This window comes from Eleutherodactylus coqui, unplaced genomic scaffold, assembly GCF_035609145.1.
Source record: "Eleutherodactylus coqui strain aEleCoq1 unplaced genomic scaffold, aEleCoq1.hap1 HAP1_SCAFFOLD_457, whole genome shotgun sequence".
Taxonomy (NCBI): domain Eukaryota; kingdom Metazoa; phylum Chordata; class Amphibia; order Anura; family Eleutherodactylidae; genus Eleutherodactylus; species Eleutherodactylus coqui.
Genome location: NW_027102140.1, coordinates 8,556 through 22,619, shown reverse-complemented (window position 1 = coordinate 22,619; position 14,064 = coordinate 8,556). Strand labels below are relative to the sequence as shown.

The window sequence follows — 14,064 nt, the reverse complement described above, 5'->3', positions numbered from 1 at the left end:
CGCTGCAACAATATAGCACACCGCATGCAGCAAGCAGAGATATGACCGGGCACATTTACGACAATACAATACTGTTTAATCTGTAACCCGTCCGAAGTGGAGACTGACTTCAGATGGCCACCAAGCTCCAGTATTCATCATTCTATACGGCCCGTGTCACACCAGATTGATAACATCACAATGCACAGTCAACTGCCAGACAGACGGGCTCATTAGCATGCAATGTGTTTGTATGTCTGTCTGTCTATCTTTAGATATACTATGTAATCAATATAAATGATAGAATCCACATTGATATAATTAAGGTAATAACGAGAGATGAGCGAGCACACTCACCCGAGCATTAGGGGACTGGAGACGAACACCACGCGGTACTCCAGTCAATTCCATGTCCTTCCCTGCATGTTTAGCGCCATTTTCTAGCCAATAGACATGCGGGGAAGGCATTACCACTTCCTGCTGTGACACGCCAGCCCTATCCCACCCCCCAGCAGTGAGTGGCTGGCGAGATCAGGTGACCGCCGAGTACCTAAAGCGGTCCCGCCCGTGCCTCGCCTAAGACACACGCTGGGAGAGTATAGGGACAGTGCTGCTGCTGATATAGGGTTAGCATAGGTTCTTGTCTACAAGAACCCCAACTGTCCTCCTTAGGGCCACATCTGACCGTGTGCATTACTGTTGTGGCTGGCAGGGAGCAGTAGTGCCCCCCCCCCCCCCCCCCCATCTCGGGCTGTGCAGGCCATTACAGCTATAGCGTTCTAAGTCTGCAGTGTATTATACAGAGTATAGGGAAAGAGCTGCTGATATAGGGAAAGTGTTAGAGTAGGATCCTGTCTACAAAAACCCCAAAGCTCCTCCATTGGGCTGCATCTGACCGTGTACATTATACTTGTGGCCTGCTGGGAGTTGTAGTGCATCCATTTTTGTATTACGCATCTAGGCCTGTTCCCAGCCTTTCAGTAATAGGCGTTCTCAGGCTGCAGTGCCGTACAACCGGCTCTCACCATGAAACTGCACTCAAATATTTCCTAGCCTACTGCAAACGACTTCAGTTATACCGTTCTGTGTCTGCAGTGTATTAGACAGCGGTCTCACCGCTAAACAGTACCGTAATATTACCGGGGCCACTGCAAAGTATTTCAGCTCTGCCGCTGTGCAGAGCGTCCCACTATACCCTTTCCTTTGTGGGGTTGAGATCGCCGCAGTTACCAGCACTATCCACTGGCGTTAGACTCTTCTCCCCCTCCACACAGCCTCTATTATCTACAAGTCTCTGCGAGCAGTAAATTACCCCTAGGTATCAGCGCAAGACACAAGTCACAGCATAGAGCCTCCGCTATCTACAAGTCTCTGTGTGCGGTGAATTAAGGCCCAGTTGTCAGTGCTGTACAGTGGGGTAATTTATTTGGGCCCTGCTCTATTCTTAATCCGCCATGATGAGGAGTAGGGGTAAGGGTCGAGGACGCGGAGGTCCAAGTGAGGGTGTGGGCACAGGACGAGTTCCTGGTCCAGGTGAATTGCAGCCGGCTGCTGCGGGATTAGGAGAGAGGAAAGTTTCTGGGGTCCCCAGCTTCATATCACAATTTTTGGGTCCACTTAATAGACCTTTATTACAAACAGAGCAGTGTGATCAGGTCCTGTCGTGGATGGCAGAAAATGCATCCAGCAATCTATCGACCACCCAGTCTTCTACGCAGTCCATTACAGCAACTCTGAATCCTCTGGCTGCTGCTCCTCCTTCCTCCCAGCCTCCTCACTCCATGAAAATGACACATTCTGAGGAGCAGGCAGACTCCCAGGAACTGTTCTGGGGCCCCTGCCTTGATTGGGAAATAATAGTTCCTCTCTCACCTCAGGAGTTTGTCGTGACCCATGCCCAATCTTTGAAAAGTTCCCGGGGTCCGGGTGATGAGGCCGGGGACTTCCGGCAACTGTCTCAAGAGCTTTCAGTGGGTGAGGAGGTCGATGATGATGAGACACAGTTGTCTATCAGTGAGGTAGTAGTAAGAGCAGTAAGTCCGAGGGAGCAGAGCACAGAGGATTCGGAGGAAGAACCGCTGGACGATGAGGTGACTGATCCCACCTGGTTCGCTAAGCCAACTGAGAAGAGTTCTTCAGAGGGGGAGGCAGTGTACCAGCAGGACAGGTCTTCAGAGGGGGAGGCAAGTGCAGCAGCAGGACAGGTTGGAAAAGGCAGTGGAGTGGCCGGGGGTAGAGGCAGGTGCCAGAGCGAAGACCCCCCCCCAACTGTTTCCCAAAGCACCCCCTCACGCCTAGCCACCGTGCAGAGGTCTAGGTCTTCAAAGGTGTGGACGTTTTTCAGTGAGAGCACAGACGACCGACGGACAGTGGTGTGCAACCTGTGTCGCGCCAAGATCAGCCGGGGAGCCACCACTACCAGCCTCCCCACCACCAGCATGCGCAGGCATATGATGGCCAAGCACCCCACAAGGTGGGACAAAGGCCGTTCACCACCTCCAGCACACCACCTCCCCCTGTGTCCCAACCTGCCACTCAGATCCACCCCCCCCCCCCCCCCCGCTCACAACACAGGCACGTGCGCCTCCCGGCCTGCACCCACACCCTCACCTCCACTGTCCTCCACTCCACCCAGCAATGTCTCTCAGCGCAGCGTTCAGCTGTCGCCAACACAAGCGTTTGAGCAAAAGCGCAAAAACGCCACCACGCACCCATACGCACAAGCTGTAAATGTGCACATTGCAAAATTAATCAGCCTAGAGATGCTGCCGTACAGGCTTGTGGAAACGGAAGCTTTCAAAAACATGATGGCAGCAGCGGTCCCGCGCTACTCGGTCCCAGTCACCACTATTTTTCCCGGTATGCCGTCCCGTCACCTACACCGAGCACGCCAAGCGCAAGACCGTCACCGCTATGGACGTGGTGTACGCGCTCAAGCGCCAGGGCCGCACTCTCTACGGCTTCGGAGGTTAATAATTCTGCTCTTTCACCATAACACAAAGGCTCTTCTCAGAGCCGCCCACCTCTTCCAAGGAAAGGCTGTAATCCAACTCCTTGTGGGGTCGTCGTCAGCAGCGGTGATGGTCTATGCGCTCTGACATGATACAGCCGGGGTGTAGCAGCCTCCCCGTCAGGGTGCGCTTCAGGCTGCGGTCACGGCACGCTTTTAAACCCCTTAACCTGTTTAGGGCAGGCAGGTTATGTTTATAATACGCGAGGAGCTGGGCCTGAATTAATGAGTGCGGTGAAGGGTTAACAGACCTGCCGTTGGAGGTCGGGTGGTTTTAGTGCCGCCTATGGGCGGGGCTATAGTCAGATTCTTCCCGCTCATTGGCTGATCCCCGGAGATTTTGAACTTCCCGCTCAGTTGATCGCGTCTCCCGCTCTTCCTGTCCTCCATTCATCCATGTAACACGTGTAATCAGTGACCAGGCCGTCTGATATAGAGGCGCTCGGGGCTGGAGGTAAAGAACCCTCAGATACACCCCCTAATCCCAGCCCTACGACGGGCGGTGGGATCCTCTACCTGCTCCACCCGTAACGCAAGAGGACGTCTAATCCCTGTAGGTTTACTATAATCCAAAACCAGCCTGTGCCGTGCAGGGCTCTGGGAAAGCTGGGTGATATAGCTACACCTCCATAAAAGGGGCATGGCCGTGGTGAACTGGGTGACATGATGAGCGCACTTCTAAGGGGGCGACCGTGCAGAGCTCTGAGAGGGCTGGATGATGCGGCTGCAACGCTTTGTAAGCATACGGCCCACGCAGGACCCTGAGAAAGCTGGGTGTTCTATCCGAAACACAACGGAAGCGTTCCGATTCTTGTATATACGTGACCAAACAGAGGACTCTGTTAACCCCTACAGCCGCCCGTCCTCTGGACATGAGGTCACCTAGAGCAGGACGATTGTCCGCTTCTGCCGGTGACAGGGATGGCCACATTGGCATCCGCCCCAACCTCTGCCTCCTTGTGGAAAGTCCTGTACTACATTTATACAGTTTCCTGGTGCAGCCGGCGTACCGGCCACCGAGTATCACAGCATAGAAGCGGCGAAGCTCTGTTATAAGGAGCATGTGGGTGGCTCTTAGAAGAGCCTTTGGTTCTATGGAGGGATCGGCACGATCACTTGCTCTTGCTCGTCTTGCTGCTCTCGGTCTTCTTGGGCAGCAGCACGGCCTGGATGTTGGGCAGGACGCCTCCCTGGGCGATGGTCACCCCACCGAGCAGCTTGTTCAGCTCCTCGTCGTTGCGCACAGCCAGCTGGAGGTGACGGGGGATGATGCGGGTCTTCTTGTTGTCCCGGGCGGCATTGCCAGCCAATTCCAGGATCTCAGCGGTCAGATACTCTAGCACTGCTGCCAGATAGACCGGAGCGCCGGCACCCACCCTCTCAGCGTAGTTGCCCTTGCGGAGAAGCCTGTGTACACGGCCGACAGGGAACTGCAGTCCTGCCCGGGATGAGCGAGTCTTGGCCTTAGCACGGACTTTGCCTCCTTGTTTGCCGCGTCCAGACATCTTCTAGCACAGGAAAGCAGAATTAAAATAAAACACCTTGAAAGTTGTGATAACGAGAAGGCGCAGTTCTGTTGATTTTTATAACCTGCTGCTCCGCCCTCCTCTCTTCTAATTGGGTAGATTGCATACACGCAATAGAGGCCAGACTTGAGGAAGAACCAATGAGCTGCACTGGGCGTGGCTAAAGACGCTCACAGAGGCCACATGTCGCTCCAGTAGAACGGCAAGCAAACGGCGGTCCTCATTTGCATGGCCCCGCTATAAATACCGCAGCGCTGGGAGGTGCAGGAACACTGTTCTCTCTAGTGAGGAAAGTATCTCTACGTTATCATGCCTGATCCCGCCAAGTCTGCTCCAGCGCCCAAGAAGGGCTCCAAGAAAGCCGTGACCAAGACTCAGAAGAAGGACGGCAAGAAGCGTAGGAAGACCAGGAAGGAGAGCTATGCCATCTACGTGTACAAGGTGCTGAAGCAGGTCCACCCCGACACCGGCATCTCCTCCAAGGCCATGGGCATCATGAACTCCTTCGTCAACGACATCTTCGAGCGCATCGCAGGGGAAGCCTCCCGCCTGGCTCACTACAACAAGCGCTCCACCATCACCTCCCGGGAGATCCAGACCGCCGTGCGCCTGCTGCTGCCCGGGGAGCTGGCCAAGCACGCCGTGTCCGAGGGCACCAAGGCCGTCACCAAGTACACCAGCGCCAAGTAATCTGTCTAGTGGCCCGCCGTGCACGATCACCCCAAAGGCTCTTCTAAGAGCCACCCACCCCGTCTACAGCAGAGCTGCCACCTCCTAGTCGGTGTGTAGGTTATTGTAATACGTTGCTGTAGAGTGAATGATAACCAGATTGTGTGCTAGTTCTCTCTGGTGTCTCTTCTGCATCGTGCAGTATAAATGGCATTATTGGGGGAGGCAGCAGCGGAACACAGATGATCATCTCAGACTCCACCGCCTGCTGCGGTTTGGGGCTCCGTTTTCTTCCCCGTGTCCACAAGCGCTCGGGGGGGCTCTGTCCTATTGCCTTCCAGCAATAGCAATCATGTCTCCTGCTGGCAGTAGGTGGGGATAGACCGCCGTTATGTCGGCGCGGCTGCAGGGTGTTGATGCATTGCTCCCGGTGTGAGGACAAAGCGGCCGCAGCATTGTTATGGACGATGCCCTGACGGACTGCTCAGAACCCGTGGTTTATATCGCCAGTAATGCAGCTGGGATGAATTAGAAGAAAGCTGCGGATGGTAAAGAGCAACTAGGAGGATCGCCGACACAAGGTGCAGTTCCAGCACACTTTAGGGAATATTTAGAAACCCAGCGCGGGAGTTCGGGATATTAACCGAGTGTGATCGGTGGAGTGTACAGCGCCGGCCGCATGCTTCTCCCGATATGTACCCGTCCCGGCAGCTCGCTGATAACCCCAACTGTTCTCTCAGAAATGGTGAATACGTGACAGCCGGGCCGGGGAGCTGATAGTGAGCGGACCTGGAGCTTGTGTCCTGGGAATAGGCAGATCTCTAAACCATCCGGGGGACCCGCGGGCAGAAGAGCCGTCACTCTAGAGCACCCGCGGACGCCTCCATACTGGTGGGCACTGTGCGGCGCTCTACCTAGATTTAGTGGCGCCGCACCGGACAATAAAGCCATCAGATAATCGGCGACTGTTGCTGCTCGCGGTAATCTGAGCACAGTGTATCCCCTGCTGATCAGATACCGGCAGCCCTGATCGCCGCTCTATCAGATGCCCCGTCAGTGATTACACGGGTTACATGGAGTGTGTGTGACCGAAGCAGTGGGGTGCACAAAGGGTCGGAGGCAGACGACATAGTTGTCCAAGGATGACATGCTGGGGGCTGTAGTGCATTGTAGTGGGTACAAGGGGGTAGCGGAGGCAACTCGGGATGCCTGACAATGAGAGGCTTGAAGCGCCAGGAAAGGGGAGGAGGAGCATGACGAGAAGAGCCTCACACTCCCCAGCTCCGCATGTAGAGGTGTCCAGGCGCCTCTTGACTCCTTTTACTCCAGCGGCCGCAAAGGGAACGAGAGCGGTGCAGGGACCAGAGTAGCAGCAGCAGTGGGAATGGGAGCCAAGATAGCCTGGCGGGGACCAGAGTGACAGCGGTCATCCCCTCACATAGAGGCGCAGACTGTATCTCTCAGAGATCTGCAGGGCCACCCTCTTGCCTAGGTTTAGTGCTGCGGCTATATCATTCAGCTCTCCCAGAGTCCTGCAACACGATGTCAGTGCAGTATTCTGGGAGAGCTGGGTGCTATGACCACAACTCTATATAAAATAATGGCTCCGCGGGTCCTTCGGAGATCTTGGTGCAATTGCAGCACTTCTATATGAGAGGACGGCCGTGCAGGACGCCTCCAATATGGTAGCACTACACGGATTAGCGGGCAGGCCGTATGCTTTAGTGCAAGGAGGACATACAATCAGTGCGCCGCAGCCTGCTTCCTCCTCTCTATCGGTAGGAGGGAAAAGGGACTAGAGCCTGAAGTACGCGCGGGCCAGGAAGCTCTTCCTTCACCTGGGACATTCCAATTATCAGACTGGCAATCAGACAGAATCAGCGGCAACCCCCCACAAGGAGTTGGATTACAGCCTTTTCTTGGAAGATGTGAGCGGCTCTGAGAAGAGCCTTTGTGTTATGGTGAAAGAGCAGAATTAGAAAACAATAATAAATGACGCAAGTTTAAGGCCTTCCTAATGGGGCAATTACATGTTGGCCACTCCCCTTCCTTGCTGATTGGTTTAGCACAGAACCGTTTGAAATTTGGAATTTACCCGCTTCCTCTACAACTCTCAAAAGCCTCCTGGCTAGGTGCCTCATGTCATTGTGTAGTATTATTGTTGTTTTTGTATGGCTTTCTTTCTCCTTGGTACAATGAGATAACATCCACATATAAAATACATCCTCAACACTAATCCCTTCCCTCCCGGCGGACTACAGGAACCGATAGATGCCTCTCACTGACAACTTCATCGCTTTGTCTCTTTCTACAATATGGAAATATGAGAAAATGGCATAAATTACCCGAGGTACTGACTAGGTCACTGAAGGGGTTAACAGACCACCTCCTGCTGACGACACATTATTGCGGACAGGCTGGCTGTGAACCCAAATGGGGAGGGAATCGGAAGAATGACAGCGGAGGACAGGATGCAGCTCGTTTGAGGAGGATTTGGTGGCTCTGAAAAGAGCCTTTGTGTTCCATGCGGTGCCCAGAGCAGATCTAAGCCCTCTCTCCGCGAATCCTGCGGGCCAGCTGGATGTCTTTGGGCATGATGGTGACCCGCTTGGCGTGGATGGCGCACAGATTGGTGTCCTCGAACAGTCCTACCAGGTAAGCCTCGCTGGCCTCCTGCAGGGCCATGACCGCTGAGCTCTGGAAGCGCAGGTCAGTCTTGAAGTCCTGGGCGATCTCTCTCACCAGGCGCTGGAAGGGAAGCTTACGGATCAGCAGCTCGGTGGACTTCTGGTAGCGACGGATTTCACGGAGAGCCACTGTACCTGGACGGTAGCGGTGAGGCTTCTTCACTCCGCCGGTGGCAGGAGCGCTCTTCCTGGCGGCCTTCGTAGCCAGCTGCTTGCGGGGAGCTTTCCCTCCGGTGGATTTACGAGCGGTCTGCTTGGTTCTGGCCATAGCTCTACTGTAGAGATGCACATAGATGTGATATGATGGGAGCCGTAGAAAGAGCAGAGCCTTTATACCCTACTTGCTCTTCCCTATTGGCTCTTAGAAAGAACGCCCCCTACGTCTCATTGGCTTTTTCGAACAAACCACTAGCCCGCCAAAACGCTTGATGCCTGCGACCAATCAGCGTTCGGCAGAGGCTTGCCCTACCTCAGCATGATACGTACGGGTGTCTGTGAAATCATGTTCTCAGCTGCTTCCCTGCATTGATATGTCCGCAGAAACACACACTCCACGCTGCACGGCAGTCTCCCCCATTAGAAGCTGTGCTGCTTTTATGGGAAATGCATTAGGTCGGCGAGTCCCCTCCCTCTTCACACTCAGCCCGGCATCCATACACACGTTGTATAGGTCACAGTGCCCAACAGTAACGGGGATGATGCGGCGACAATGTCTCGTATTACTCCCCCTCTACAGCCTCCCCCTCGCTCCCTAGACTCCCAACTGATATGAAGTCCCCTGTAGCCGCTATGAGGGCGCTGCTATCTAGAACAGAATTCGAGACAGTGATAATACAGCTCTGCGGTGAGAAGGTGGCGGCTCTGAAAAGAGCCTTTGTGGGGTAAATGCACGGGCGGCTTCAGCTTATTTCTTAGCCGCACTCCTCTTGGCTTTAACAGCCTTCTTAGCTGGACTCTTGGCAGCTTTGGGTTTGGCCGCCTTCTTAGCCGGACTCTTCGTCACCTTCTTGGGCTTTGGGGCGGCCTTCGGCTTTGAGGCTTTCTTCGGGCTCTTGGCCACTTTCTTGGCGGCGGCCGCTGCAGGTTTCTTTGCTTTTTTCGGGCTTTTGGCCGGAGCCTTCTTGGGCTTCTTAGGAGATTTCGCCGCTTTCTTGGCTCCAGCGGGCTTCTTGGGCTTGGCCGCAGACGCTGGCTTCTTTTTGGCCGGCTTGTCCTTAGTCTCCTGCTTCTTGTTCAGCTTGAAGGAGCCCGAGGCGCCGCTGCCTTTCACCTGGAGCAGGCTGCCCTTGGTGACCAGAGACTTGACGGCCAGCTTCAGGCGGCTGTTATTCTTCTCTACATCGTACCCTCCGGCAGCCAGAGCCTTCTTCAGGGCGGCTAGAGACACCCCGCTGCGCTCTTTAGAGGCGGACACGGCTCTGACGATCAGCTCCGACACGCCGGGACCGGAGGACTTCTTGCTTTTCTTGGCGCCCCCTGCGGCGGATTTCTTCGGCTGCTTCTTGGATTTGGCAGCCGGCTCGGCGGCAGGAGGAGCGGCGGCTGGCGCGGTTTCTGCCATTGTGTGCTGCGGAAATCAAATAGTAAAACTCTCCTGGAAGAGAAACTCTGAGAGCGGCGCTGGTGGCGCCTCTTATATGTACAGCGGCCGCGCTCTGATTGGCTCGTGAGCAGGCCCGTCCTGAGCTGCTATTGGCTGACACTGAGCACAGCTAGTGCCTTATCCCATCCGGGCCTCCTCTCCGCTCCGTTCTCCTCTTGTGCTTCCCTGCCCGGGATAAGAGTCCGTTACCGGTCAGAACCGGACAGGAGAGCTCGCTTTCAACGTGACTCCTCACTCTCTGACATCTCATGCAACCGTTTACAGCCGCCGCTGGCGGAGGTTCCGGGGAGGAGCGGAGAGGAGGCCACGAGATCTTCGCCATAGTTCTCCCGATCTGCACATCACCGCCTATCTGCGGAGATAAAACCGCTGCGGGAGCGCCTTCCCTCTATTCCCGGCCCTTGTCACCATCCCCGGGATCTACTCCACAATCTCCATCGTGCAGAAGCTGATTGCACAATGTGAGGACGACCTGGAGCTGCCGAGAGCCCAGAGGTGTAGCACAGGCGGCGCCTCCGCTCACTGCCAGCTCCCGGGTGCTGAATGTATACTGTATATACTGCAGACTTCTCTATACTGCGGCGCAATGTAAGATGAGGAAACCCAGTACCCCCCCTGTACACTCAGACGATCGGGAATGCCACACGTTATCGTCCCTTTAATACCCCGGACATGATGGGTGTGGTTGTCCACAAGAAGAAGCGATTATTCTTCTCTGCAGGTTCATCTCCTCCCGCGGGCTGCTGCCCGTTCTATATCATCCCAGGGATATCATGTGCTGGACGTGACGGCCATTGCATCGGCTCTGTAGTTCCCATCAATCGTTGACGGTGAAGATGGAACTTGGGATTCTGCTGAAGAGCGGTGGCATCTAACAACGCTCTAATCGGGATGTAGATCGCCAAAAAATGACGCCTGAACAAAGCCTTCTACCCGCGGTTCTCCTGCAGCCGGCGATGGCCTGTCAGTCACTGATGCCCGAGCGGAGCAGTAATACAGCGGGACTCTCAGCGCCAGATCCAGTGCCGCAGTCGGTGACATCGTACAGAACCCGCAGGGAGGGTTCTACTGTAGATCCCCGGGGCAGCAGATGTTGTACAGTGTCCGCTGGGATTCCTATGGCAGAGCGTGTTGGTCCAGAAAGCTTTCACAGACCCTGAAGGACCATCGGTACTGTGAGACCCCCCGCTTCTCCCACAACCCCGTCCCATATACCCCTCCAGATCGCTAATCAGCTCTTCTATTTAGCGCCCAATGAGGCTACCCAGAAAAAGAGCAGTGCAGGGGCAGCTAGTGGAGCTCTTGTAGGCAAGCCGCTGCTCCGACCGAACAAAAGCAGCGCACAGTCATCGGCAGAGCTGGCCACCAGCGGCGCCATGGACAGCGAGAGCGGGGTTCGCCGTGGCAGCGGCGCTAGTGCCATCGGTGTACGGGAGCTGAGATATGTGAGCTTGCCAGGGGAATGGGCGGTACATGTGGGGAGGTGTGTGTGCGGCAGCCGGTCCACCGTCGTGCCCCTCGCCTAGACGTACCATCTAACTCAGGGCTCCCAACCCATGTTTCCACCCTTACATCCGCGGGAGACATAATGCACCAGGGCCGCTCAGCTGTAAGTGAATAGGAGCAACGCAGATGGTACGGCATCAGTACACCTGTAGCTGAGCTCCGTCTCCCGGCCGGCCTCCAGCTTCCTTCTCAGTACAGTAGGGTCACTCCGGCTTTGCTGCACCTCATGCCCTCCCATGAACCCTCCTCCGGGCAGGTGTGAGGGGAGGGGGCAGCGCTCTCTAGGACGGGCTCTCCTAGCTGCCTCGGACGCTGCTCTTGTTCTATGTCTACGTGATGCCCCCGTGGGGAGGAGAGGATAATAAATACCATCGGGTGCCATCAAGAAGCTTCACGGAAGACAGCTCCCTGTCCGGGCTGCCCCATGCGTGACTTCCCACGGGACACCGGCCTAGCTATGTACATTTAACCCTTAACCCACTAGCCTCCGGTCACTGTACCTACCTGCAGTCATACATGTAAAGGCAGTAGCCGCAGTACACAGTGCGGCCGGCGGGTCAATAATCTGCTCACAATGACCAACATGGACATACAATGGAGAACAATACAATAAATGAGTTCTGAATGTAATGTTTATGTAAAGGTCGCCGTGTCCGTACAAAGGGTCTAGTGTTCTTGTGTCACATTGTGTGCAAGTAGTAGCGGCAAAGGGAAACCTTTAGGCTGATATCTTGTCACGGAGTGTTGTTCAATCTTTGGCAATCCGGACTGATGCCCCAATAATAGTCGGCCCTGATATATGCACCCCGTCTACCCTGATACCCTGCCTCCATGACCTTCACATCTTGGTGGGATCGTCCACCTTGCTCATGGCTGAGGGCACCAAGGTTTTCCGGGAAGTTACCACGATGGCTGAGCAGAAAATGCCTCTCGCTGCTGATGTTGCAGCATTGTGTAGATTCGGACAAACTGCGGACAAACCCTCATTAGCAAGGCACACTTTAGCTAAGCACCACACTACCTCCAACCAAGCACAAGCACTGCCTGCGGGACACACCGCTGCCTCTTCTCCTGGGTCACATGCTGCCCAACCCCCACCCTGCGTCTGCAGCGCACACAAAAGTGAGACATTGACGTTTGATCTTCATTCCAATCCTGTGCCACCTCCGTCAGGAGCTGCAAACGTGGGCATGCGTTACATAGCAATGGGGAATCCATGTGCCCACACAGTATTCATTCTGTCTAGGTGTCGCATAGCTCAATCGACACAGCAAGGGGAAAGCCATCTGCACTCTGCCCTCTACCCAAGTCAGCCAGTGTCTTTGTGCCAGACAGGTCAAACACTGCGATGGGAACTAAGTTTGCACCAACAGCTTGGGTGGTTCCTAGGCAACCCAAGACATGAACAATAAATAAATCAGAGCGGCCAAACATGGCAGACTTGCACCGCACCGGCGACATAGGCCTCGGCGCACAGCTTCAGCAATCGTAGGCATGAAGCGGACTTCGATGCTAGTTCATCTGCGACGGGCTCATCAAATCAGTTAGCTTTCCTTTCACCGCTCCAATGACTGGATTAGCAGGGAAAAGTTGCACAGCCCCAACCTGGCGCAGTTGCAGTTCCCCCGGGACATAGTCCTCGGCCAACAGCTTCAGCATTCATAGGCAGGAAGCGGACTTTCACTGCACCCAGTACATAGGCCTCTGCACAAACCCTCAGCAATCGTGCGCCTAGAGCGGACTCCCATGCTAGCATAGCTGTGAACGTCTCATTAGCGCTGTATTGCTCCTCTTGTTTGTCCCAATGCAGCGCCCCGGATAGCTGAGGTAACGTGAGATAAAATACAGGTTGGCTTCGGCCCACACTGCATGCTAGTCAGTCTGGCCTTTTTTCATAGTAACAGGCAGGTAAAACTCCGCTATGGGAAGTCAGGGTTGACCTACAGCATGGGTGGGTCCCAGGAAGTACACAAATAAATCCCATTGCAGTGCCCCCAGATAGCTGAGCTAACGTGAGATAAAGTACAGGTTTGCTTCGGCCCACACTGCATGCCCTAGTCAGTCTGGGTTTTTTGGGGGGTCAGATACGTAGAACACTGCGATGGGAACACTTAGTGCACCCATACTATACACAGACCCCTGTAATATTCCTGTAGCAAAGGTATAAGCTGACCCCACTAACAGTTATGCTGCAGAAGTCCAGGGAGACCCTATTAACACTTCTGTAGTAATAGTATAGACGGATCCCAGTAACATTTCAGTAGCTGCAGAATAGGCAGAGCCCAGTAACATTTCAGTAACAGCAGTATAGGCAGAGCCCAGTATTAGTAACATTTCAGTAGCAGCATTATAGACAGACCCTAGTAACATTTCCGTAGCGGCAGTATAGGCAGAGCCCAGTATTAGTAACATTTCAGTAGTAACAGTATAGACAGACCCCAGTGACATTTCTGTAGCAGCAGTATAGGCAGAGCCTAATATTAGTAATTTTTCAGTAGTAACAGTATAGACAGACCCCTGTAACATTTCCGTAGCAGCAGTATAGGTAGAGCCGAGTATTAGGTACATTTCAGTAGTAACAGTATAGACAGACCACAACAACATTTTAGTTGCAGAAGTATACACAGACCCCAGAAACATTTATGTAGCAGCAGTATTGGCAGATCCCTGTAACATTTCTGCAGCTGAAGTATAGGCAGGCCCCTGTAACGTTAATGCAGTTACACTCCTCTCCTTTGGCCCAAACAAGTTTCTCCGATAACTGTGGTAACACAGGAGAAAGCACATGATGTGCATTGCTGATCCCCTGACCCCAAGCGGGAGGAGGTGGCATTACAAGGCCAAGACACCATGACCAGGACCCGCTATAGTCTGTGTTGGAAGCATGCTAGCGGGCCCAGGGTCAGGCTCGGTTCCAAGCCTCCACCTTTGTGACCCAAGGTGCCCTGAGTTACATAGCAACAAGAAATCCATGTGTTGCACCATAGATAGCTCAACACTGGAAGAGGCAGTCTTTGTGTTCCTTGGCCTAGCCTATGCTGTAAGTGCACAAAGATGGTATTACACAGGAAGAAATTGGAGTGC

The 14,064-nt window shown here is 54.3% G+C and overlaps 4 protein-coding genes across 4 annotated transcripts; 1 reads left to right on the top strand and 3 right to left on the bottom strand.

The window, feature by feature from the left end:
* Nucleotides 1–4,101: 4,101 nt before the first annotated feature.
* On the bottom strand, nt 4,102–4,494 carry LOC136598358 (histone H2A type 1). The gene has a single exon (XM_066588719.1). It carries the CDS (start codon nt 4,492–4,494, stop codon nt 4,102–4,104), a length of 393 nt encoding a protein of 130 aa, XP_066444816.1.
* Nucleotides 4,495–4,809: 315 nt separating this feature from the next.
* LOC136598360 (histone H2B 1.1) lies at nt 4,810–5,231 on the top strand. Its single transcript, XM_066588721.1, has one exon. The coding sequence runs from the start codon at nt 4,825–4,827 to the stop codon at nt 5,203–5,205; it is 381 nt and encodes a 126-aa protein (XP_066444818.1). The 5' UTR covers nt 4,810–4,824; the 3' UTR covers nt 5,206–5,231.
* A 2,471-nt stretch (nt 5,232–7,702) lies between these two features.
* On the bottom strand, nt 7,703–8,139 carry LOC136598362 (histone H3). The gene has a single exon (XM_066588723.1). It carries the CDS (start codon nt 8,137–8,139, stop codon nt 7,729–7,731), a length of 411 nt encoding a protein of 136 aa, XP_066444820.1. The 3' UTR covers nt 7,703–7,728.
* A 636-nt stretch (nt 8,140–8,775) lies between these two features.
* On the bottom strand, nt 8,776–9,447 carry LOC136598366 (histone H1B-like). Its single transcript, XM_066588726.1, has one exon. It carries the CDS (start codon nt 9,430–9,432, stop codon nt 8,776–8,778), a length of 657 nt encoding a protein of 218 aa, XP_066444823.1. The 5' UTR covers nt 9,433–9,447.
* Nucleotides 9,448–14,064: the final 4,617 nt, after the last annotated feature.